Below are 27,169 nucleotides of genomic sequence, written 5' to 3' on the forward strand. Positions count from 1 at the left end.
GCTGAGCAACATAACTCCAGAACTAAGCGTACCCACTTCCAGGGGAGATTGTAGCCTCCGGCAGTAAGTTTTGCTTGGTGTAAGTCAATGGCACTGAAACCCTCAGCAGCCTGGAACCTGTCACCAAATTCCACCAGTCACTGTGGGTCAGCCATTCTTCTTCAGGGCCACTGGCAGCGATCCCAGGTAGTGGGTTTACCTTCTTACTGATTTGGGGAAAAGTCAGAATCTCGGTCTGCAAACACTTTTTGACAAAATGAATTGGGTCATACATTTTTCAGCTTTACATTTTGTTAGTGTGGTTCGCCCAAGCACTCAAGCCGTAATCTTTTTTTTTTTATGAATCATAATATGTGCTGAAACAGTATGTAGGTCAAAATAGGTCTTCTTAGACCATTCGTTAAAGCAACCAGTCAAGTCTAGGCCAGCCTTCCCTTTGAGCTGTGCATGAATATGTAGTAAGGCTTGCCTTTAAATTATTCAGTGGAAACATCCACTGCAGAAATTGGCTCACCAGGACTGTGAAGTGTCGCTATAGGCAACAGTCTGTCCACTTTTCTTCCATTTGCTAATCTAACTCAATTAAGGTTTTTCTACTAGCTGTTGCAGATTCATATTCTGCATCTTTAGCAAGTTTCTGTAACATCGTCTGCATGTAAACATTTGCTTTTCTCTGCTCAGGATTAGCCTGCTGCTGAGCTGCACTGGTCAAAACTAGCTATTTCAGCAATTCATCCTGCATCAGTTGTTGGACTTCAGCACATGACTGCTTATGCAAAATTCACTGGGAGCAGCATGCCTCCACCACTTTTAAGACCTACTGGAAGTGGGCGCCTTTGTCTTTTGGGGCAGGCACAGTGCACAGCAAGTCCAGAGACAGTATTTGTGTTATTTTTTTTTCCACAACACTTTATTTGTACAGACTATTTACACTATACAGGAAAAACAGGTAACAAAACTAAAACAAAAAACTTGCCATAGGCAACTAATGGTAGCATGAATGTTAAAACGCTATCTACTGGATCCAAACCTGACATTTGTCATGAAACACAGCAACAGAATTGAACAACAATCTTTTCAGTTCACCAAAGACGTATTGTTTCCAGAGCTGAATTCCTTTAACTTGCCAAATCAGCCTATTTTTTTTTTATTTCACCTGGACATCTTTCTCAAAGCAAATACCAAATGTAGAGGATTTGCTAAAATACCAGTGCAAAGGGGAGAAATTGACCAATCTTTTGGCTTGGTCCCTCTGCGTTATAGACTGTACACCTCCTCCTTTGCTTTGGTACGTGACTGGACATGGTCATTGACATGGTTGTTGTTTTTAAACAAGATGGTAGATGGCAATAAATGTAGAGAATGTTTGCAAGTTGATCGTAAAATGTATGCATCTGCTACTAGGTATTTTATGGACCCCTTAGACATGCCCCCTTTTCTACATCAGCTACATCTCTTCCTGTACTGAAATGAATCAGCATTATCTCTAGGGATTAATAAAAACATGTAAGTATACAACCTGTGAATATATATCTGCTGTAGCAGTGTTGCTTTTATGATAATTATTTGTGGGCACTTTATGCATCATAAGCAAGTTTAGTGTTACTTTCTGAGACTCTGATGACTTTTGTTTGTCAAAAGTGAGGCATAGAATTTTTATTTATAATAAATGAAAGAAAAAATATTTGTACCCCCTACCAAGACTCATTCAAGAGAAACCGTAACCAAGAATTGAACTTCATCCCAATCAGTAGCTGATACCCCCTTTCCCATAATAAATATTTTCCTTTTCACAAACTGATCATCAGGGGGCTCTGTATGGTTGATATTGTGGTGAAACCCCTCCCACAGTGTGATGTCAGGACCATGGTTCATATCCTCTTATACAAAGAATAAGAGGATATGATCTATGCATGGGGGAAGACGGTTATACCACCTGTGTACAAAGTGTAGTTAAAATGTGGAATATCTTACCACAGGCAATAGTTATGGCAAATGTTATTCTTGAATTTAAATGGGTTTTGAATGCTTTCCTGAGAATACACATACAGCTATGATGTAGTAAGATGACCCCTCTGATCCAGTCTCAGAGATGATTTGTGAGGTTAAGCTTGATGGACACCTCTTTTTTGATCTAGATAACTATGTAACTCCCTTTTTATTGTTAGTAAGGCTGAACAATGAATTATGCCATTACTCAAATCTGATGCAATGGAATTCTGAAATCATTGTAGAAAAGTCTGTGTAATTCACCCTGGCATACTGTCAATCACCTTCTGGGCAAAATGACTGAGGCGACCCATTTTTTCATAATTAATGCTTGGAGTTCATCAGAATTTTGGGGGACTTGAGGACTAACCACAAGTATCAATTGGATTAATGTCTTGGGAGTTTCCTGGCCATGGACCCACAATTTCAATGTTTTGTTGAGCCACCTAGTTATCACTTTGGCATTATGGCACAACACTCTATCATACTAGAAAAGACATTGTTTTTCACCAAACTGTTCTTGGATGGGTGGAAAAGGTTGCTGTCACAGTATGTTTTGGTACCATTCTTTATTTATGTTTGTGTTTTTAGGCAAAATTGTGAGTAAGCCCACTATCTTGGATGAAAAGCAGCCCAACACAAGTATGGTCTCGGGATGCTTTACTGTTGGCATGAGATATGACTGATTGTAGCGCTCATTTTTTCTTCTCTGCGCAATCATTTTGCCGGATGCCCCAAATATTCAGAAATGAGCTTCATCAGAGAAAATGACTTTACCCCAGTCCTCAGCAGTCAAATCACTGTACTTTTTGCAGAATATCAGCCTGTCCCTGATGTTTTTCTTGGAGGGAAGTGGCTTCTTTGCTCCCCTTCTTAAAACCAAAAGACTTTGCATGAAGGTGTGCATGCAGATGCACTCACACCTACATGCTGCCATTCCTGAGCAAACTCTGCACTGGTGACACCCCGATCCCACAGCTGAATCATCTTTAGGAGATAGTCCTGGCGCTTGCTAGACTTTACTTGGGCGCCCTGAAGCCTTCTTCACAATATCTGAAATTCTCTCCTAGAAGTTCTAGATTTTCCAATAAATTGTTGATTTAGGCTCAATCTTAGTAGCAGCAAGCCTGTGAAGCCCTTTTTATGCAGCGCAATGATGACTGCAAGTGTATCCCTGCAGGTAACCATCGGTAACAGAGGAGGAACAGCATCACCCTCCTCTTAAAACATGCAGTCTGCTATTCAAACTGGCAAAGAAAGACTTTACAATTCATCTAATCACTCTTCATAACATTCTGGAGTATATGCAAATTGCAATCATAAAAACTGAAGAAGCAAACTTTATGAAAACCAGTACTTGTGCCATTCTCAAAACTTATGGCCATGACTGTGCTAAGAGGAGAAGAAAATAGGTACTGTTAAAAAGGACCCTGAGCAGAGGACTAAAATGAAAATCATCATTTATGGGGGCTTCCTTCAGTCCACCATAGCCTGCGAGGTCCCTTGGCGTCCTCCGGGTCCCCTCCATGGTCCTTCTGGCCGCCCCGTTAGTGCATTGACTTCATCCGGAGTCGTATGCAACTGTGCATGCATGCTTCCGTCTCGATCATGCATGCATCACCATAAGCCTCCTGCGCATGCGCAGTTCAGTCTTTGAAGAACCGCACATGCACAGGAGGGTTACAGCGACAAGCGCGTATGCATGTGCAGTTGCGCACAACTCCAACCAAAGTTGCCGCACCACCAAGGCTGCTAGCAGAACCAAGGAAAGGATCCAGAGGATGCCAAGGGACTTCGCGGGACGCGGGGGATGGAGGAGCCCCCAGGTAAGAGCCAATTTTCATTTTAGTCCTCTGCTCCAGCTCCCTTTAAAAACTTGGGGTTAATTATGCCAGAGCCACAAACACACTGGAGTACATATGACATACAGATCTATGCATTGAATGCAATGTCTTATTATAGTAGAATTATGGTAAAACAAAATTGCAATAAGTATATTTAGTTACTACAGGGTTGTGGAGGTGTGCCCTTAGTGGCGTAGCTAAAAAGCTATGGGCCCCAGTGCAAGTTTTACATTGCCCCCCACTCCAAGCACTTATACATAACAATTCATATGGTGCAAAAAACCTGCCAGGGACAACCACAGTGTCTGAGGTGCAAGAAGGGGATGGGGAGCAGTTTGTTATTAATTATTACTATTCAACGATCTATAAAAGTGATTGTTACCAGCACAGGACAAATAGGAAGCTAATACTGCAGTTAAGGGAGGGCTTCTTAGGGCCCCTCTGGTCCAAGGGCCATGGTGCAGTCGCAACCTCTGTATCCCCTATTGCTACGCCACTGGTGTGACCTCTGACCTTAGATTACACAAAGATAATGAACATTCTAAAATTAGGTATATCCTCCCCCACCCACAAACACAGAAACATATGTTATAATTTAGAATTCTCAGGTAGAGGTTGGCAACACAATGCTTCTTTATGCTTAATTACTTTTAATTTATTTGACCCCGCATATTCCATCAAATGAATTCACCCCCTCAGTTACATGGAGTTCTACTTTCAGGTTTTCCAAGAAAGAAAACATAAAAACAAGCAATGCAATACAAGACTTGCATAATGCACAACAAAGGCTAATTGCATTTATTATTTCAGTTCTCATTTATTATTTTGTTCTTTATAAAGGACTACCAATAAAATATATACTACCTGGTGCTGAGAGGGGGAGTAGAGTGACAATATGAGACGGGTCAGCTAGGTCAAAAGAAGGAGAAATGAGTCATATACACTGTCTAACATAGCCCAGGTGAATGAACATTATAATATCCTGCTCTGTCACCTACCACTATTGTTCAAAGGCTGTACTGAAGACCAGTGCTAAGCAACCAGCCCACTTATCAGCCTCTGTGAACTTACTCATTGGGTAGCCAGCATTGCCAAAGCTTGAAAACATATAGACTTCAAAAACTGGTTGTTTTGCGTATATTGCGTATTTTACTGTATATCACTGAAATGTCTACATAGAAGTATAGTGAATGGAAACATTGGGGCACTTGACAGGTGATAAGAGACACAAGCCCAGACCAAATGCAGCATATAAATATGGTATTTGAAGGTTGAAAAGATTATAAAGAAAATATGTTATTTATCACATGGATAAAAAAAATTATAATGTTTATCAAGGTGGCCACACACAATACAACAAAATGATCCAATTTTACAGCAATTTGATAAAAACGATCGGGTTTCCTGAAAGATCAAAAGTTATTTTATTCAAGTAAGAAATCCAATCGCATTTCCCTTTCTTATTCGCTATAAGTTGATTGGGAGTGGCGGATTTTTCTGATCAATTTTTATGAAAATTGAACTGTGCAGGGTAGATTGTCATTTTCTTAACCATTTAAGGACCACAGGCTTACATCCCCCTAGGGACCAGGCAATTTTTTACAATTCAGTGCTCTGCTTTACCAGCTTGCTGCAGAGCCATACAACTTAGCACACAAATGATTTTATTCCTCCTTTTGTTGCCATCAACAGAGCTTTTTGTTGGTGGCATCTGATCGCTGCTACGGGCTGTTTTATATATATATATATATATATATATATATATATATATATATATATATATATATATATATATATATATATATATATATATATTAAATAAATATGTGCCCCCCCAAGAACCAATCAGGGCTATCCTCTCTCATAGGCATCACCCTATGAGAGGGGATCAGGTAGTGAGGCGATCTAGGAGACAGCCAAGTGACAGGGCAGCGCTGCGGTAGATAGCAGTGCTATACAATCAAACAAATGCCGTTTGTTTTTTTAGTCTGCCAGCAACAATCGCCAGACTCACGCAGGGATGCGCGCACATCCGCACGCACAATCCCCGCTAATCTCCTCCCCCAGGACTTGACGCCTTTCGGCGTTTAGGCTGTCCTTAGGGAGCCACTCTGCGGCAGCCAATCGGCGTTAGGTGGTCGTAGAGTGGTTAATATACAGTACATACCCAAGCAATTTTATGAGTGTTTTCAATCATTTTTTTCATAACTGGGGACAAATTAAACACGTGTGGTACATTGTTCAGATTTTTGAAATGTTGCAATCAATGAGAAAAATTGATTGAAATCCTTGAATTGAAATGTATGTATGTGACCACCTTTAGAAGAACACCATCATAAAAAATGTTACGTTGCACATAAGGTGTACATTTGTCACATACACATTTGAGTATAATGCATTGTAATTTTTTATTTTTTTTACGCAGCTGCCACTGCAGGTATCATTTATCTGATAGCTCTAATCATCCTACCAACAGGCTTTGGTCTAGTCTATCTACTCACGAGGGATGTTAAAAAGCACTCTCTGGATGGCAGTGGCACCGTCCAACTGCCAGAATAGTGACACATGAGTAGGCAGGCAGGCTGGCATCTTTCTATATTTCCGAGGCGGTATCTTTAAGGGTACACATATGGCATATGCCCTAGGCGCCTTACCTCTTCAAACAACAGGGGGAGCTGGCAGCATTCCTGAGTCTAAGGGAGTAACAATCACTCAGTAGCCTGGCCGTCTCAATCTTTGTCATATATCTACATTAGATGCTATGGAGAGGTGAGTTTCAAAATTTTCCCTCTCTCCCTATCCTTGTACCCCCTCCCCACTGTGATCCCTCTACCACATATCATGTCAGAGACTCCTGAGATAGCAGCAGATGCTGCTTAAGGATCTCCCATTCATTCCCTTCTCTGTCATTTACACATTCCTCAGACTTATCTCAGTGTGCTGTGTTTACTCACTTTTACTTAAGACACTCTGCACTTTAACCATTATCCTGCTGGCATCTCTGTGGCCAGTTTTTAAGCGGATCCGAGATGAAAAACTAACTATAACAAGTAACTTGTCTACTGTATATATGTTACCTAAAGTTTAGATAGTTTACACAGCAAATCTAACTGCAAACAGCTTTAACAGAATATGATTGATTATTCCTGTGATACAATGACAGCAGCCATGTCGTTTGTAAACATTACACAGAGGCAGGCTTATCTGCATCTTGAGCAAAAAAACCTAATCCCCCCTCCTCCTCCCTCCTCCCCTCTGCCTCTGAAATCTCTGGCTAGTAATACCTCCCCCTCCTCCTGCCCAGACTGAGCTCCCATGAGCCCTTGCTACTGTCTGAAAGTGCCTTGGCTCTCTGAAAACCTGTGGGCGTGGCTTGTGTAGTTTATAGGGAATTAGAGCATTAAATCAAGAACAAAAAAGTATTTGGCTTGGGGAATGCCCTATAAACCATAGGAAAGGAACACAACTATGCAATGAGTAAAAGTTCATCTCGGATCCACTTTAACAACTTCTCTCTTGTACACAGTCTACCTCAATTGTCAAATGCAATTTATTTCTAGCTCGGTAACTACCTACTGATATGTAATAGGTTGGCAGGCTTTTATTAAAGGGGTTCTGTGGCCTTTTTAAAAACAAAAAAGTGTCACTTACCTGGGGCTTCTACCAGTCCACTGCAGTTATCGAGTCCCACGCTGCCACTGAAGCCCCCTCCATTTCTCGCTGCGGGTCACCTGCCAATTATTATTCTAACTAGACGAATAGCACTGTGGCGCGCGTCCTCAGTGCTAATTGTCTAGTAAGAGGAATAACTGGCAGGTAAGTGACACTTTGTTTTTAAAAAGGCCACAGAACCCCATTAAGTTATAATCGTCACTGCAAATTTTTCATTGTTTTCATTCATGAGAGTGGTGGCTGCCATATTTATTTCCTTTTAAACAATACCAGTTGCATTGAAGTCCTGCTGATCTCTCTGGTCAGTAGGGTCTAAATCACACACCTGAAACAAGCATGCAGCTAATCTTGTCAGATATTTTGTAGACATTTGATCTGCATGCTTGTTCAGGGTCAATGGCTAAGGCAGGGAATACACTTGTCTTTCAGCTTTGAGGCTAGGTGCACACATAGCGTAAAACGATTCGTTTTATGCACCAATGTTATTCAATGGTCCACATAAAAAAATGCATGGGTATGTGTTTGTACTACTAGTTTTGTTGCATATTATGCATGAACACATCAAAAACACACATAATGAAAGTCAATGGAAACGCAATGTATTGCATTTTGTATGCGTTTTTGATGCGTTAAAAAAAAAAAAAAAAAAAAGATTTCTGATGTATTTCCACTTACTGTTGTCTTCCTAGTGATTTGCAGAAATGTTTATATAAAAACACATACAACACGCATATGCGTTTTATATATGCAAACCGCAAATGCATAAAACAAGACATAAAATTACGTTATGTTATGTGTGCACCCGGCCTCAGCGCAAGTTTTTCTGCACACATTTTCTGCAAACCAATGTGTTTCTATGCAGAGCAAAGCTGCATTTTTTCACAACAGCTAATGTAATTGATACAGAAAAATGACAAAATGTGCAGAATTATCATGCAAAATGTCTGCACTCTGCATGCGAAAAATACATTAGGGCTTGATTCACTAAACTGTGATAACTCATATCACGACCGTTTTCGCGCGCTTTTTCACGTTTGCGTGCAATCGCGGTTTCACGTGAAAATTTGCTATGTGTGCTCAAATATGCGATCGTGTGCAAAAAAAAAAAAGCACGCGAAGACGGCCGTGATTTGCGTTTTAGTGAATCAAGCCCTAAATGTGAACTAGCCCATTGATTAACATGAGTTCTCACTTTTCTGTGCAGAAAACGCACACTAAGGGCTCGTTCACACTAGAGGCGTTTTTTGGAACTTTTACCTAAAAGCGCTTACACTATGCTTTCCAATGAGATAGTTCTCATTGGGGCATTTCGTTTGCTTGCCGCTGACAAAAGCTATACATGTACCATTTTCAGGGCGATTTTCCCTGAATGTAAAGTATAGGGAAATCGCAAAGCTCTTGAAAAAGTGCTTTGTATAGCGATTTCCCCAGTGCTTTAACCACTTGAGGACCCACCCTTTACCCCCCCTTAAGGACCAGCGCTGTTGTAGCTGATCTGTGCTGGGTGGTCTCTGCAGCCCCCAGCACAGATCAGCGTGCAGGCAGAGCGACCAGATCGCCCCCCTTTTTTCCCCACTAGGGGGATGATGTGCTGGGGGGGTCTGATCGCTCCTGCCTGCCGGGTGTTGCGGGGGGGGCACCTCAAAGCCCCCCTCCGCGGCGAAATCCTCCCCCTCCCTCTCCTACCCGGCTTCCCCTGGAGATCCGGGCTGCACAGGACGCTATCCGTCCTGTGCAGCCAGTGACGGGACGTCCCCTGTCACATGGCGGCGATCCCCGGCCGCTGATTGGCCGGGGATCGCCGATCTGCCTTACGGCGCTGCTGCGCAGCAGCGCCGTACAAATGTAAACAAAGCGGATTATTTCCGCTTGTGTTTACATTTAGCCTGCGAGCCGCCATCGGCGGCCCGTAGGCTATTCACGGAGCCCCCCGCCGTGAATTGACAGGAAGCAGCCGCTCGCACGAGCGGCTGCTTCCTGATTAATCAGCCTGCAGCTGGCGACGCAGTACTGCGTCGCTGGTCCTGCAGCTGCCACTTTGCCGACGCGCGTTATGAGTGCGCGGTCGGCAAGTGGTTAATGAATAAATAAATTGTATTTAATCATTTCCGGGGGGCAAAGTAATCACTTCCTGGATATCGTCATGAAGTGATTTAAATAATTGCTCTGCTACAGTGATTACAAAAGTGCTTATAACACGCAGAGCGATGAGAAAAAATAAATCGTTCAGCACGGGCGATAACGCGAGTGCAACGCAATGTGAACAAGGCCTAAAACAGTCCAGTGTGCTCCCCGCCTTAACGCATTATGCTAGGTACACACGATACAATTTTCTGACAGATTTACTGTCAGATCAATTATTTCCAACAGGTCCGATCTGATTTCCGAACGATTTTCTGTTCACGTCTATGGAAGATCGTTTGATTACTGATCGATTTTTCGTAGACATGAACAGTAAATCGATCGGAAATCAGATCGGACCTGTTGGAAATAATTGATCCCACAGTAAATTTGTCAGAAAATTGTATCGTGAGTTACCTAGCAGTAGAGGCAGAGGATCAGCAGGATAGCCTAATTTATTTCACAGTGACTGTTACATTCTGGTATTTGTGTGTGCGTGTATGTTCTGATTGTGTGAAGGGGTTACCCTGCCTAGAAAGGTTAGACATGATGCTGTTGATTGTAGGTGTGTGCCTGTGTCTGGAGGGGGGGAGGGTAATTTTAGTATTTGCAATGGGCGCTGTCTTACCTAGATACGCCACTGATTGGTCCTTTCCAGGGAGTGTTTTTTTTTGTAATGCAATTTAGTCTGGGGTCAAATGTGCATCTTATATATGTGTGTACATGGATTTTAAATTTTACAGTGTTTTATGATAGTGCTTTTTAACCTCTTTTACTGTGTGTAAAGCTTTCTTTCGGTTTCTTGTAACACATCAAGCCAGAAATGTATTGCAAGCCCTGAAGAGTCTCAAGTGCTTGCAATAAACTTAAATATTTAGTTAGTTACACCAGGTCCAAGGAAGCATAAAGAGCTGGATGAAAGGTGTGTAGGACAGCAGCACTCTGGCTGCCTAAGTTACACCACCCATCCAGCGTTCTACGCTCCCTCGGGTTGATGTCATCCCAGCTTCATGCACTGAAGAGTGGAGAACGGGCAGGCAGGGGAAGGAACACAAAGGTGATGGGCAGCCAGGGAAGCGAGGCAGCTGAGGAGGCAGCGATGGGCACACTTGTTTGGTGGGCAAACACACATTATTGTTGGGATTTGCTGGTTTGTGAACCACAGAAAAACTAGCTTGCAGGTTCTCCAGTGGACCAGAAAACCGCAATGCAATACGTTCACCCATCAGGTTGAGCCGACGAACCGCACCACAAGAAATTTTCCCAACACCAGTTTTTACCTAACTGAATGGCCCTGGCTCCTAGTGGCTTTGCTAGAAATTGGGCGACCAGTCAAAGTTTTATGCAACTCTGAAGGCCAGCCAAAGAAGTACATAAAGTGATTGGTACAAAGTAGTGCTACTTGCCATTTTGATCACAGCACCCTGATAATGAAGCCATAGACATACATTACTAATGGCTGGTTCAGACGGCCGTTGCGGCGGCGTCACGTTCGGGGGCCTTGCGGCGGCTGCGCGGTCAGGCTTTTAGTAGCCTTCGCGTTGCGTTGTGTTGCGGTCGCGGTTTTAATACCCCCCATTAGCCGTCGCGGTTGGCCGCCCCCTGGAAGCTACATGTCGCTTCCAGGGGCAGCTCGAACGCTCGCGAAAATCGGGACCCGAACGCCGCGTTCGTGCAAACGCGCGCAAAAGCTCGGTGTAAACGCTCCCATTCACTTGAATGGGAGCGTTTACCGCAACCGTCCGTCTGAACCAGCCCTAAGAAGCATCAGGACCCCTCTAGTTAATATAAAATAAAACCTGAAAATGTATTAATTTCTCAGTACAAACTGCAGCTATGAGCTGCACTATAAGTGATCTGACTCAGAAGATTGCTTGCAGGGCACTACATAGATGGGCTTAATATGGTCATTGTGGCCTCTGTAGTGGTCTCTATGATGAAGGCCAGAGCAGAGACAAGGTCCTCCAGTACCCAAGGCTGAGACACCAAAGTGCGCCCCTCCATCCCTCCACCCCAGCTGTCACACACTGATTGCTATTAGACTAAGAGGGCCACAGGGCCCACAACCTCCTTAACACCTTAATCTCTAGTTATCTGGCTTGCAGTCACTGCTATGTATCCCCTTTTCTTATTTCTTTCTGCTTCATACACAATTAGGAATGACTGCTGAATGAATTGTGCTCCAGATTGAGAAAAAATACTGCTCCAGATTGAGAACGGGATCAATTTTCAGATCGGTACTGCACAAAATTAATCCTGTTCTCGATCAGGAGTAGATTGGGCATTCTGGAAATTATGGATTTGCAGAATCTAATAGGAAATTTAATTTAATCTAATGGGAAACTGCCAATCTAATGGGAAAATTGCATAATGTGTACCAGCCTTTAGACTAGCTGGATTGACTAGCTGGATTACCCTTTTATGTGAAAGGATATCTTTAGATTCAGCCTCTTTAAACTTCTATTGTGAATGTCTATAAATTATTTTTTGAAAAATTCAAAAGCAGTCATCCGCTGTTTAATACTGACCAGAAGAGGCAGCTGATTGTACCTGATCAAAAATCAGTCAGGAAGTGGAAACTGTTCTACCATCTTGTACCATTCAATATCTAACAGCTATTTTAGTAAAAATAAATTGAACTGCTGCCCCCACTAGCTTTGCAGCAACTGAAGTCATACAATCCTATCCAATAGCATGTGTCCTCTGCTGTCCTCAATTAAATTTGCCATGTCAATTCACAATTTAAATAATCATAAAGAAAAACACGTGAAGTTTATTCATCAGTTTGTGGTAGTCAACAGACCCCCACCAGCAGTTATGATGAAAGTATTTGAATTTGCTGGAAATGTTGACAAGATACCAACAAGCAGATGGTCCCCTTAAGAACCCAATTCACAACCACAGTCTAAAGAGTCATTGTTGTAGTAATATAAACTACTGTATAATGATGCCATTCTGATAACAAGGAAAGTGAAATAAAAATAATGCAATTTAATTCCAAGAAACATACAGTAAGCGAAATAATTATTTGAAAGCTTGCTAAATTTGTAAGTTTGACCACTTACAAAGAAATGAACAGTTTGTAATTTGTATGGTAGTTAATCCAGAAACAAAACGATACATAAAAGTTATAAACTGGTTTGCATGTCATTGAGTGAAATACGTATTTGATCCCCTATAACCCAGGCAGTTCATGTAGCCCATGTAGCACACAGAGTACAATAAAAAATCAACTATTCTGATTCTACTGATCTCAACTCTTTACACATAATCAATTTCTTCTATTACAACCTCTCCTTTACCATGGGCTAGACCAAAGAGCTGTCAAAGAACATCCCGAACAAGATTGTAGACCTGCACAATGCTGGAATGGGCTACAAAAGTGTGGTGAGAATGTGACAAGTGTTGGTGCAATTATTTGGAAATGGAAGAAATGACCTTCAATCGCCCTTGGATTCCATGGAAGATTTTGCCTTATGTGGTGAGGATGATCATGAGAATGGTGAGTGATCAGTCCACCACTACACTAGAGGAACTTGCTAATGGTGTGAAGGCAGTTGGGACTACAGTCACCAAGAACACCACTGGTAAAACATTACGCTGTAATGGAATTTAATCTTGCAGCACCCTGCAAGGTCTCCCTTCCTTCAGCAGGCACATGTAAAGGCCCATCTTAAATGACAACTATTTAACCACTTCACCCCAAAGGGGTTTTTACCCTAATGGACAAGAGCGATTTTCACCTTTCAGTGCTCATCCCTTTCATTTGCCAATAGCTTAATCATTACTAATCACAATTAAATGATCTATATCTTGTTTTTTTCACCACCAATTGGGCTATTTGGGATTGATATTTGTTTCAGTAATTACTTTATTTTCTATGCATTTTAAAGGGAAAAACAAGGAAAAAATGAAAAATACACTATTTCTCCAATTTCATCCCCTATAGTTTTAATATAAACATCGCTACTGTGCATAAAACTCACACATTTTATCTGCCTATTTGTCCTGGTTGTCACAAGATTTTAATTATTTCCCTAGTACAAAGTATGGTGACAATATATTATTTGGAAATAAAGGTGTATTTTTTCTATGGTGTTTTTTTTCTCACTATTTTCACGTGCACTTGTCAGCAGCACTGTTTTACTTATACAAACATCCTGGAGCCGTTAAGTGGCTCTAGAAGGATGTTTTTTAAGCCAGCTTGTCAGTAAGTGGTTAAAAAATTAAAAAAATTCAAATACATGTGGTTGCTTAGTCAAAATAGTGAGTTAAAGAGACACTGAAGCGAAAAAAAATATATGATATAGTGAATTGGTTGTGTACTATGAATAATTACTAGAAGATTAGCAGCAAAGAAAATATTCTCATACTTTTATTTTCAGGTATATAGTGTTTTTTCTAACATTGCATTATTCTATAATATGTGCAGATTACACAACACTCAGCATTCAAAATGAGTCTTTCAGAGCAGTCTGTGAAGTAATGACCTCTCCTCTAGCAGAGGAAAAGTAAATAGTCCAGGAACAGGTGAGATAATAAAAGTCAGATAACAGCCCTCTCCAAGACTAACTTAGTCGGAGAGCTTAATGGCTTGTTTGTATAGAGATAACAACTGGAGTTTCTCAACTCTTCCTGTACTGGAAACAATTACACTGATGTATCTGATCTTAATGTTTCATTTCTTAGCTGTGCTACACATACAAATCATAATATCATAATTTTTTTTTTTTTCGCTTCAGTGTCTCTTTAATGAATAGGAAGGCTGGCTGGCATCTTTGTATATAGATGCTTTCCAGACAGTGCTTTTGTAAAGAATAAATAAAATACTGACATGAAATGAGGAAATGATCCTGTCAGATCTGTAAATGTTTTACTACGGTACTTACTCTAAATAACAGCAACCCAGGAAAAAGGTCATTTACAGTGCATTTTGCTCTGGGAGAAATGTCACTATGTGTGTTTACATGTATTTTACAATTATTTGTGATAGTGTTCCTTTAAGCATGCCAGTGAACATCTAAAAGATTCAGACAAGGCTTGGAAGAATGTGTTGTGCTCAGATGAGAACAAAGTTTTTTTTTAAATCAACTTGAACTGCTGTATTTGGAGGAAGACAAATACTGTGCCTGACACAAAGAACAATATCTTCATAGCCAAGCACAGAGATTTAAACATTTTCCTTTTCACAGTTTTTCTGTTTAGGGTACAGGATGACTTTGCAGCATTGAGGGGCCAAAGGACCGGAGCACACTCTGTAAAATTTGGGATGAGAACCTATTTCCCTCATCCAGAACACTGGGTCATGGATGGGTCTTCCAGCATGAACAATGACTCAAAACACATTTCCAAGGCAACAAAGGATTGGTTAAAGAAGAAACACATTAAGGTCATAGAGTGACCTAACCAGTCTCAAGACATCAGTCCTATAGAAAATCTGTAGAAGTATCACACTTACTGATCCCGGGTTCCAGCAAGGACCATGCATCCAAAGGTGGATGGCAGTCTGGTGAACTTCCAGGACTGGTGTGCCCGGGAGCAGTACGTGTTTGCATCTTTACCTTGTGGCATACCTAGGGAATTTGACACCCGGTGCTGATTATTTACATACACCCCCCAAAACAACCAATTTTTTTGATGGGAGGGTTAATGCGTTGGGGCGCTGAGCATGTTGCTACAAATTCGGGGGGATTTGGGGGGAAAATGAGTCATGCACAGCCGTATGGAAAGGCATATGGCAGATGAAAGTTAATGTTGATAAATGTAAAGTCATGCAAATTAGATGTATCAACGGTAGAACACAATTTAGAATACTTGGCATACAGCTGGAAACATCAGACTTGGAGAAGGACTTGGTACTAGTTGATAACAAGTTAAGTAACCAAATAGTATGCCAAGCAGCAGTAGCTAAAGCAAGTACAATTCTGGCATACATAAAACGGGAAAGCTTGAAATGCTAGTATACTACTCTCTCTGTATAAATCACTTGCAAGGCAAGATCTGGAATACAGTTATGGGCACCGCACTATAGAAAGGACATTGACCTTCTAGAACAGGTACAGATTGGCAACTAAATTAATCAGGGAGATGGAAGGTCTCTCTTGCCAAAAAAGGTTGGACAAACTGGGTTTATTAAGCTTGGAAAAAAAGACAACCGAGAGGTGATCAGAGGGCAAAACAAAAGCTAGGTAGATTAGCTTTTTATCCCTAGGCCTGCTCTAAGAACAAGTGATTCCTTACAGTAAGACTGTTTAAAATCTAGAATATCTTACCACAGGAAGTAGTTAGGGAAAATTCCATAGCTGCATTTAAAGAGGGCTTGGATGCTTTGCTTTCATCGAAGGTCACCCAGCATAGTCGATAAAGGGATTTATCTAACTGCCATGTGGTGATGGAAAGAAATGTTTTCCTTTTTAAGACTAATTGGTCGAAACCTGGAAAAGTCTTTTGGCATCTTCTGGATATGTGCAGAAGACACACAGAAGACAATGATCTTTTTTTTCTGGTTGAACTTGGATGCATGTCTTTTTTCAACCAAACTAACTATGTAAGTATTTACAGATTTTCTGGAAAGAGAAGTGGGACAAAATATCTCCTGAGATGTGTGCAAACCTAATGGGCAGTAACAGGAAATGTCTTACTGCTCTGCTTGTCAGCATTGATTTCTCCAAGTACTAAATCATTTTTTTGCTTGGAGATTAAATACTTATTTAACTTTACAATAACTACCATAAAAATTACAAAGAAATTTAGCAGGGGAATCAAATAATGTTTAGTTTCCTACAATATTTGCAGTTGCAGTGAGAGAGAGTGCTTGGAACGTGTTCTATAAAAACACATGGTGCATGACACTTGGATATCAAAATATAATGTGAAGGGAATCTTCTATACTTACTTTGTTGCTCCCCCCAGCCAAAATAATTCCAGTTACCTAAATAAGAGAGAAAGTCCATGAAGGTTGCAAAGAAAGTCTGTGCTAACTCTTCCGTTAAAAACTAAAATATAGATATTAATTGACACCTAACCAATGAGCATATCCTGACCTAGAGGGTCATTAACTCTTGGATGGAAAGCTACCCAACAACATTTCCCAACATCTTCTAGTCTAAAAATCCAAATCACTATTTAAAGCTAAATAGTAGCGGCTTTTTAAAAATGTGTGTATGGTCTGTTTGTGTGTGTGTGCGTGTGTGTGTGTCTGTCTGTGTGAGAGGGAGGGGGGGAACTATAGCCCCCCATAGTTCCAAGGAATTGGGAATTGGTGATAAGTGTAAAATGGGGAGAGCCAAAATGAAAAGATGTATTGCTGATGCATATTCTTGTATACTGTACACCCCACCTCTTCCCTTAGTATCAGTGCCAAACAGATGTTTAGGTATTTATTCTAAAAAAAATGTATACATTACAATGTGAGGCTCTTTCTGTAGCTCCCATTTAAAGCTATTCAATTTATTCAGCATTTTAGTGCTTTTGGGAACATTTATTTTCCAAACTCTGGACCTTGCATACTCTAATAGATTATAGATTGGTAGAGGGATTTGGAATGGAGGGGACTGGAATTCAAATTTTCTAAAAAAAGAAATATGTTACCTATTGTTAATGACTCAGTTTGTGCAATTTTTTAATGTCACATTTTTTATTCTCAATTCACATTTTGGGACTCTTAAAATTACTTGGAAGGGTATTTTTTTATTTATGGTATAAAGAGGGTATGTGCAGGGAACATAGTACAAGAATTTTTTTAACTTGTCGCTTTAGGACAACTGAAGTGAGAAGAATATTGCCATATTAGTTTCCTTCTAAACACTATCAGTTGCAGGCAGCTCTGCTGATCTATTTGGCTGCAGTAGTATCTTAATCACACCAGAAAGAAGCATGCAGCTAATCTTGTCAGATCTGACAATAATGTCAGACAACTGATCTGCATATGCTTGTTCAGGGTCTATGGCTAAATGTGTTAGAGGGAGAGGAACAGCAGGATAACCAGGCAATTGGTATTGCTTAAAAGGAAGTAGATATGGCAGCCTCCTTATCCCTCTCACTTCAGCTGTCCTTTAAGTTTAACCACAGTAACATTTTTAGCCTTCATACACAATGAATCAAGCTATGACTCAGCAAAACATATCACACATTAACCACTTCAGTACCCACATATAAAAACCCCTTAAAGAGAACCCGAAGTGGGTTTGAAGAATGTTATATCACTTAGTAGTCTTAAGTAATGTTAAAGTTATTGCCGATTGAATTGAGACATAAAACGTCACAATTGCTCTGGTTTTAAAGAGAACCCGAGGTGGGTTTGAAGAATATTATCTGCATACAGAGGCTGGATCTGCCTATACAGCCCAGCCTCTGTTGCTATCCCAAACCCCCCTAAGGTCCCCCTGCACTCTGCAATCCCTCATAAATCACAGCCGTGCTGTGAGACTGTGTTTACATCTGTAGTGTCAGTCTCAGCTGCTCCCCCGCCTCCTGCATAGCTCCGGTCCCTGCCCCCGTTCTTTCCCTCCAATCAGCAGGGAGGGAAGGGATGCAGGCGGGGACTGGAGTTCTGCAGGAGGCGGGGAGAGCAGCAGACTGGCACTATAGAGATAAACACAGCCAGCTCTGACAAGATGTTAGTCAGCAGCGTGGCTGTGATTTATGAGGGATTGCAGAGTGCAGGGGGACCTTTGTGGGGTTTGGGATAGCAACAGAGGCTAGGCTGTATAGGCAGATCCAGCCTCTGTATGCAGATAATATTCTTCAAACCCACCTCGGGTTCTCTTTAAAACCAGAGCAATTGTGACGTTTTATGTCTCAATTCAATCGGCAATAACTTTAACATTACTTAAGACTACTAAGTGATATACTGTATATATTGGGGTTGGGGTTTTTTCAAACAAACTAATATTTCTTTGGGAAGTATTTTCTACAAATACTGTGATCGTTTTTATGCTTTTTAAAGCAAAGAAAAAAAAAACTGAGAAAATACATTATTTCTTAGTTTTTACCCATAAAAGTTTTAAAATAAAAAGTGCTAGTGTAGATCAAAGGCACATATTTAATTGGACTAATTCTCTTGTTTACCACAAAACTTAAATTATGTTCCTTTCACAATTTATGGTGATGATATTTGATTTTTAAATAAAGGTGGGTTTTTGCTACAGTGTGTACTTTTCTCCTTGAAATGAAAAAATAATAAAAGTATTTTTAATGGTAAAAAAAAAGTAGTCTAGTGAACCCCAAAATGCATCATTGGTAGTCTAGTGTCCCCCAATATGCTTTCGTGGTGGATAGTGGTCTTCCTTAGCTTCCCATAAGGACATGGGTAGCACAGCACAACTTGTGATGATTAGAGAGAGAGAGAATGGGCCGAGCAGTGGAGCATTGGAGCATCCCGGGTGGGGGCTAGGAGTATAAATACTTTGTCTCCGATACACTTTAATTCCCGGGTGATGCAGTGTTGAGTCCCTTTTTACTCCCTGGTGGTCCAGTGGGTCTCCTTTTACTCCCTGGTGGTCCAGTGAGTCCACTTTTACTCCCTGGTGATCCAGTGGGTCCCCTTTAACCCCTTGGTGGTCTAGTTGAGGCATAGTGGGCAGGTTTGACTCACCTCCCCTGGTGATCCAGTGGGTCCCTTTTAACCCCTTGGTGGTCTAGTGTAGGCATGGTGGGCAGGTTTGACTCACCTCCCCTAGGTCCAGGGATGAGCTGCTCTCCCTACCTCTTCTCTGATCAGCATCCAGCCTCATACTGCCACAAAGTACCGGGTCCTTGCTTGATGACATCATCATGCTGAGACCCAACACTAGAGACACTAGAGGCAGTGCGATGGAGGATACTGTGCAGAGCAGGGGGGAGTCATGATCGCAGAAGGAACCAGGAGAGGTGAGAGCTGTTTCTGCTGCAGCTGTTGTATTGTGTCCTTTCACACTGAATCAATTGCGCTCCATGCAACGTGCAATGATATTCCCATGCTACTTTCACATTGGGTGCGGAGTGGCATGTCCTGTTGGGGTAACGCAAAGCATGCTGTGCATTTACAGCATGTGTTCACAGTGGCTATGAAGCATACTTTCATTGTGTTGCACGCTTCACCGTATGGTTGCACCACATGTCTGACATGTGATGCTACTTTTCTCACTATTGTGTTGCAATGGCATCGCTACACAACGTTCACAGTGTTTTGCCTTTATTTCAATTCCTTATCTGTAGGTAAGTCCTCTGTGTCTTTAACAGGATGTGCTTTGATCATGGCCTTATGGCACTCTGGGCCAACGTGATAAACACATTAATATGTAGGTGAATTCATCTCCCTACAATGTCCAATTTTTGATTATTTTATGTATAACCAGGCTCCTGCTCATCCCATTGTGTTGTAACTTACATCGGTGGCCATTGTGCCCTATTCTCAGCTGATGGCATAATGACAACCATTTTTTCCTGCACAGCTCTGCATGATAGGTATGTAGTGATCTGTTTTTTTCCACTGTGTCAGAAATAATCTGAGTAAATGGCCATTGAGGAGCTAACACGGTGAGGCTCTCTCACTAGCATCTTGTGCTAAGATCCCATTACAGCCAATTATAGTTATACTCCTGCAGTTATGTTCATCAGACCAGACCACCCAGAGTCGGGACAAGGTACTCCAGTACCCAAGGCTGAGACACCATAGTGCGCCCCTCCATCCCTCCCCAGCCGTCATACACTGATTGCTATTAGACTAAGAGGCGCCCCAAGGCCCCCAACACTCCGAACACCAAAATCTCTAGTTATCTGGCTTGCAGTCACTGCCATGTATCCCCTTTTCTTATTTCTCTCTGCTTCAAATACAGTAGAGGAATGATAGATGAGTAAGTTGTGCGCCCCTCCTACACTGCGCCCTGTGGCTGGAGCCTCTCTCGCCTCTGCCTCGGCCCGGCCCTGACCACCTTCTCCCTATAATTTCCTAGAAAGCCATCTTTAATGTGGTGCAAATGATTTTTTACAGTTTACACACAACTCTAAAAAAAAATTGTCATGCAGCATAACTTACAATGCAGACAGTTTTCCATGCTTGTTCATCCAGGTTCATGAAGAGAATAACACATGAAGCTGCAAAGAGCAGCTGTCGCTGGCTGCTTTCACTGAGACCCAGCAGAATTACATGTTCAATTTGGAGTGCATTTTCATGCAGTGCATTCCTATTGTTTATAACACAGTTTATAGGGACAAAAAACACGTCAAGGAATGATACGTACAACATTGTGAACCATGTACAGGAAGTGGATTTTCTTGCTCTTCTTGGAACACATACTGAAAATGAGAGAAGGAAATACATTTTGATACAAAAAATGTTCTTATCACTTCAGTGCAACTTCCCTTCCCTTTTCTATTTACAGGTGTTTCCTAGCTTCCATTAATGAGCGAATAAACAATATCTTTTGTGTAAAGTGGCTTGCATTCAATGTGCTTTAGAGAGCAGCTTTTGTGGTTGACAACAGTATGATCAGGTGTGTATGTTTATGTTAAGGCAGCCAGATTACCTCTAACCTATCTGCCTTCAGGATGCAAACTAAATGTCAATATTAAGAGTTCATGTAAGATTTGAAGGCTTACCATTAACTGGTAACCAGTACAAGCTGAACCTGTGTGTACATAATGCAGTGACAGTATGCCATAAACATGACAGAAATTTCATGTTATACTTCAAGGTAGTGTAAAGGTGTAGTTGAAATTTAAGTGTGTACTATCAGTGTACCTGCATTTGCTATTTTGAGACAGTTGAGGTTTGTCCTTTCTGTTGTCATTGATAGCAGATCTACAAAATGGCAAAAAACTCTGGGTTTGAGCATTGTCACTGCACAATTAACATCTACCAGTCAGCGCTAGGTATTATGGTAAGTGTAACTGCCTGTCAAAACAGCAGTTGGTTTTAAGCTTACGGCTATTATCCTTGCCACTACATTCAACAGGCAGGGGAGCGGAGACATGGACAAGCGGGCGGGACAGAGCGGCCATCTACACAAGCGCCGGTTACTAGAGGGGGAAGCCAGGACATCGGTTATCCCAGGCGGCATGGATTAGGTAAGACGCTGGCTGCCACTACATTTAACATGCAGGGGAGCAGAGACACAGGCCAGCAAGCGGGACAGAGCAGACACTCAGTGGTCAGAAGGAGGGGGAGGGGGGGACACTTAATCACTTAATGCAGGGGACTGGAGACATAGACAAGGGGGTGAGACAGAGCGGCCACACAGGGGTCACAAGGGGGGACACTTAATGCACCGAAGCAGAGATACAGGCTAGGTAGGGTGGCCATCCGTCCTGATTTAGGCAGGACAGTCCGGATTTTGGAGTGCTTGTCCTCCGTCCGGCGCAAGGCAAGGAAGGACAACCAGATGTCCTCCTTTTTTGGACGCTGGGCTGTGTGTGTGGAGGGAGAGAGCGCAGAGAAGAGGGATCGGTGGGCACAGTGGGAAAGGGGGGACATCCCCCCCCCTCTCCTCACCTTTGGGCTCCCCCTTCCTCGCTCTCCCCTCTAGAACTAAAGTTTTGGGGTGACTGGCAGCAGCGGGACTTACCTCTGCCTCGCTCCAAGCGCTGCGTACTGCGTAGTGAAGTCCGGTTCATGAGTCATTTGATCCTGTTCTTTCCTGTGAGTTTAATGATCCGACTCATCCACTGAACCGAATAAGTTCAGTGGATGAGACAGGAACTGCAGCTGCACACTGTGTGCCCTGGACATAACACCTGTCCTAGCCTCGCACACTGTGTGCAGCTGCAGTTCCTGTCTCATCCACTGAACTGATTTGGTTCAGTGGATGAGTCGGTCACAGGAAAGAACAGGCTCAAATGACTCATGAGCCGGACATCACTGCTGCTTCGCTGTGGAAGGAGGCAGGTAAGTCCCGCCCGCTGCCAGCCACCCCAAAACTTTAGTTCTAGAGGGGAGAGCGAGGAAGGGGGAGCCCAAAGGTGAGGAGGGGGGGGGGGAATATGTCCCCGCTTTCACCTACCGCTCTCCCTTCACTGAGCTCGCCCCTCCTGCTGGTTTGGGGGGGGGAGGAGACACCTGACTAACTATTCTTGGGACACCTATAGACCTGGCTACATATACTAGGGACACTATACACCTGGCTATCTGTACTGGAGACACTATACACATGACTAACTATTCTGGGGGCACCTAAAGACCTGGCTACATATACTGGGGACACCTATAGACCTACCTAACTATTCTGGGGACACCTAAAAACCTGGCCATCTGTACCAGAGACATCTATATACCTGTCTAACTACTCTGGGGACATTATACACCTGGCTACCTATTCTGGGGACAACTATACTCATGACTACTTATCATGGCCGTTTTTAGCTACGTGCGGGGCGTGCAATCGCACGGGGCGCAGTGTGGCAGTGAGGAGAAGGAGGGCGCAGGCAGAAGTAAGACTTCTCCCTGGCGTCCTGTTGCCTTGGCTGCTGTGATCGTGTCCTACGTCAAGTGAACACCACATGACCAGCGTGTGGTGACACTGACGTACAGCAGCGGTACTGCAGCTGTCAGGGTGCCCTAGGAGGAAGATAGGATTCGCTGCAGAGTACGTGTGGTTTCCTGCTGCTTCTTCTCTCCTGGTCAGTAGTTAGTCCAGCTCTTCCCCGATATGGCTGCTCTCAGTGGGAAGGGAGAGGCGCAGGTTCCAGCAGGAATGAATGATAGTGTGGTCGGGTAGCACCTCTTTCAAAGTGCAGGAAAGCTAGGTGGCCAGTTAAAACTCACATGGTGGCAAGCAGTGAATAGAGCAAACACAGCTGCAGGCATGACACTTGCCTGCAGCTCACACAGCCTGGCCTGGGATAACTTCCTGCAGAGAGGGTCACAGGCTGCTTCTCCCCTCCCCCCTGAGAGTCCGAGTCCAGACTGCAAAGCATGGTGTCGGGGGAAGGGGAGAGTGCTCAGCTGAACGGGCAGGCTGTATCTGTGTCTCTGCTGCCTGTGTCCCCCTGGCCTGCATGCTGTGAGTACTTGCCCTGCTCTTCTATCCTGACAACCCCTCCTCCATCCCACAGCATTAGGGGGCTCATTTATTCCCTTTGTCCTCCATCACAGTACCACTGCTCCCAGCAAGCCCCCCTCCCCTTTCTATAAAGGTACCAGCGCTCCCAGCAAGCCCCCCTCCCCTTTCTATAAAGGTACCACTGCTCCCAGCAAGCCCCCTCCCCTTTCTACAAAGGTACCACTGCTCCCAGCAAGCCCCCCTCCCCTTTCTACAAAGGTACCACTGCTCCCAGCAAGCCCCCCTCCCCTTTCTACAAAGGTACCACTGCTCCCAGCAAGCCCCCCTCCCCTTTCTACAAAGGTACCACTGCTCCCAGCAAGCCCCCTCCCCTTTTTATAACGGTACCAGTGCTCCCAGCAAGCCCTCCTCCCCTTTCTATAAAGGTACCAGTGCTCCCAGCAAGCCCCCCTCCCCTTTCTATAAAGGTACCAGTGCTCCCAGCAAGCCCCCTCCCCTTTCTATAAAGGTACCAGTGCTCCCAGCAAGCCCCCCTCCCCTTTCTATAAAGGTACCAGTGCTCCCAGCAAGCCCCCTCCCCTTTCTATAAAGGTACCAGTGCTCCCAGCAAGCCCCCCTCCCCTTTCTATGAAGGTATCACTGCTCCCAGCAAGCCCCCCTCCCCTTTCTATAAAGGTACCACTGCTCCCAGCAAGCCCCCCTCCCCTTTCTATAAAGGTACCACTGCTCCCAGCAAGCCCCCTCCCCTTTCTATAAAGGTACCACTGCTCCCAGCAAGCCCCCCTCCCCTTTCTATGAAGGTACCACTGCTCCCAGCAAGCCCCCCTCCCCTTTCTATGAAGGTACCACTGCTCCCAGCAAGCCCCCCCTCCCCTTTCTATAAAGGTACCACTGCTCCCAGCAAGCCCCCCTCCCCTTTCTATAAAGGTACCACTGCTCCCAGCAAGCCCCCCTCCCCTTTCTATAAAGGTACCACTGCTCCCAGCAAGCCCCCCTCCCCTTTCTATAAAGGTACCACTGCTCCCAGCAAGCCCCCCTCCCCTTTCTATAAAGGTACCACTGCTCCCAGCAAGCCCCCCTCCCCTTTCTATAAAGGTACCACTGCTCCCAGCAAGCCCCCCTCCCCTTTCTATAAAGGTACCACTGCTCCCAGCAAGCCCCCCTCCCCTTTCTATAAAGGTACCACTGCTCCCAGCAAGCCCCCCTCCCATGTCTTAAAGGGAAACTAAACTGAGAGGGACATGGATGTTTCCTTTTAAGCAATACCAGTTGCCTGGCAGTCATGCTGATCTCTTTGGCTGCAGTAGTGTCTGAATCACACACCTGAAACAAGCATGCAGTTAACCCAGTCTGACTTCAGTCAGAACACCTAATCTGCATGCTTGTTGAGGGGCTGTGGCTAAAAGTATTAATCTAGAGAGACAGGATCAGCAGGAGAGTCTGGCAACTGGTATTATTTTAAAAGGAAAAATCCATATCCTTCTCAGTTTATGTTCCCTTTAAAGTGTCCCTCTTTCTCATCTCAAAAAGTTGGGAGGTATGGCTGCAGCTTCTAGCATCCCTGGTCCAACACCCCTCCGCTTGCAAGCAGGAGCCAATCACCACGTGTGTTGATTTCTACCCTCACGCAATGCTGTGCTTGCCCACAACACATCACTGAAGAGGTGGGAACAGTGTCAGCGGCCCAAACTCTTTAGCACCTGTACATACTAGTACACTTCTGTCCGCTTTTCAGCAACACGTAACAATCTGCAACATTGATGTGCTGATAAAAAGCGGACAGAGGCGCACCAAGTGTAGCTGGCAGTGGGTTTGGGGGTTTTTTTTGGGCCGGGGGGGGCGTATTTTTTTATACTCGCCCTGGGAGCAATTTCATCTAGAAACTGCACTGCTACTTATACTGGGGACACCTATAGACCTGGCTACCTATGCTAGGGGTACCTATTTTGGGGTAACTGCTGTCAGATTATCTGTATTTATGGGGAACCGCTGTTAACAGATTAAGTGTATTTTGGGGAACCGCTGTCAGATTATGTATGTTAGGGGCACGGCTGCTGCCAGATTACGCGTATTTTGGGGAACTGCTGCCAGATTGTGTATGTTTGGGGGACCACTGCTGCCAGATTACATGTATTTTGGGTGTTATGTGTATTTTGGGTGATCCGCTGCCAGGTTTCGCGTATTTTGGGGAACTGGTTCCAGATTATGTGTATGTTGGGGGAACTGCTGCTGCCACATTGTCTATTTTGGGGGAACCACTGCCATAGTATCTGTATTTTGGAGGAACTTCTACCAGATTGCGTGTCTTTTTGGTGAAATGCTGTCAGATTACATGTATTTTGGGGGATACACTACGGCAGAGCTCAAACATCTCCGGCAGACCATTTACACCACTGCTAAGGTCATGTATATTTGGCCCCACCCACAACTACGCTCACTTTATGCTTCACCACGCCCACTTTTGGCACGCTCAGTGTGATGTCCTCCTTTTCAGGGTGTGATGTCCTCCTTTTTGGGGTTCTGCAAGTGGCTACCCTAAGGCTAGGGGGCTGGACAGAGCAGCCACACAGGGGTTAGAAGGGGACATACACTTAATACACAGGGAAAGGAGACACAAGCTAAGGGGCTGGGCAAAGCGGACAGAGGACAGAACGGGGACACCTGGCAACAGAAGAAGACACCTGGGGATAAACATGGGACAGAAGGGGACATCTGAGGAAACACAAGAGACAGAAGAGAGGACAGAAGAGGATACAGAATGACACCAGTTGGAATATGGGCTCTTGGAATATAGGCACACCAGGTTTAGTATATACTTTTTTCCCCTGGTTTTTGCCCTCTAAACCTAGGTGCGTTTTATATTCCGGAGCGTCTTATACGGTGGCAAATATGGTATATACTGCGATTTATGCACTTGTGAAATTTATGTTATTGGTTATTTTTTGTGCATGTTCTTATATCATTCTGTAAGTTCATACTCACTTTGAAAAATTTATAAAAACAATAATATATATAAAAAAATGATTTTATTAAAACTTTTGCATAACGTCAATGTATGAAAACATTGATATCTGATGGAGAATTGTCAGTACCATTTGAAAAAGGGAGCATGAAATAATCTTTATCCTTTAGATGACATGCGGCTGATCGCCGTTTATCTATGCAGGTTAAAGGAAGCAGAGATCTACAGGAGGTCCTCACAGAGAGGATCCTGCAGATAAAAACAGGCACAGACCCGGACAGCCACACTTATGCCACACACTGCTGAGAACACACAGAGCTACAGATGCTGGATTTTTGCTGCTATGGCAAGGATACACTACATACTTGGATCCATTGTTAGCATGGTTGTCTAGTTCTGTGCCTGTTTCTATCTGCAGGGTCCTCTCTGTGAGGAGATAATGGCAATCAGCTGCATGCCACTAGAGTTAGGGCCCGTTGCCATTAGAAGCGGTGCGATGCGTGTGTCCTGAGCCCAATGCAAGAAAGGTGTGAGGAACTACACTTATGAAAAAAAAATGTTTCATGTTCCCCTTTTAAAACGGTACAGATAATTCTCCGTCA

At 43.5% G+C, this 27,169-nt stretch overlaps 1 protein-coding gene across 12 annotated transcripts in view; it reads right to left on the bottom strand.

Moving 5' to 3' along the window:
* The window catches only part of UNC13A (unc-13 homolog A), a 384,964-nt gene that overhangs the window by 284,637 nt on the left and 73,158 nt on the right, over window positions 1–27,169 (bottom strand). For 6 of the 12 annotated variants that reach the window (XM_068233875.1, XM_068233871.1, XM_068233873.1 and 3 more), the window contains exons 7-9: window positions 20,849–20,903; window positions 16,522–16,557; window positions 4,698–4,742 (exon numbers count right to left, since the gene is read on the bottom strand). In XM_068233875.1, the coding sequence (XP_068089976.1) occupies window positions 4,698–4,742; window positions 16,522–16,557; window positions 20,849–20,903 (136 nt within the window). The remainder of the gene's footprint in view (window positions 1–4,697; window positions 4,743–16,521; window positions 16,558–20,848; window positions 20,904–27,169) is intronic. The other 6 variants (XM_068233879.1, XM_068233880.1, XM_068233872.1 and 3 more) reach the window with 2 other exon arrangements.

Source organism: Hyperolius riggenbachi, chromosome 1 (genome assembly GCF_040937935.1).
Source record: "Hyperolius riggenbachi isolate aHypRig1 chromosome 1, aHypRig1.pri, whole genome shotgun sequence".
Lineage (NCBI taxonomy): Eukaryota > Metazoa > Chordata > Amphibia > Anura > Hyperoliidae > Hyperolius > Hyperolius riggenbachi.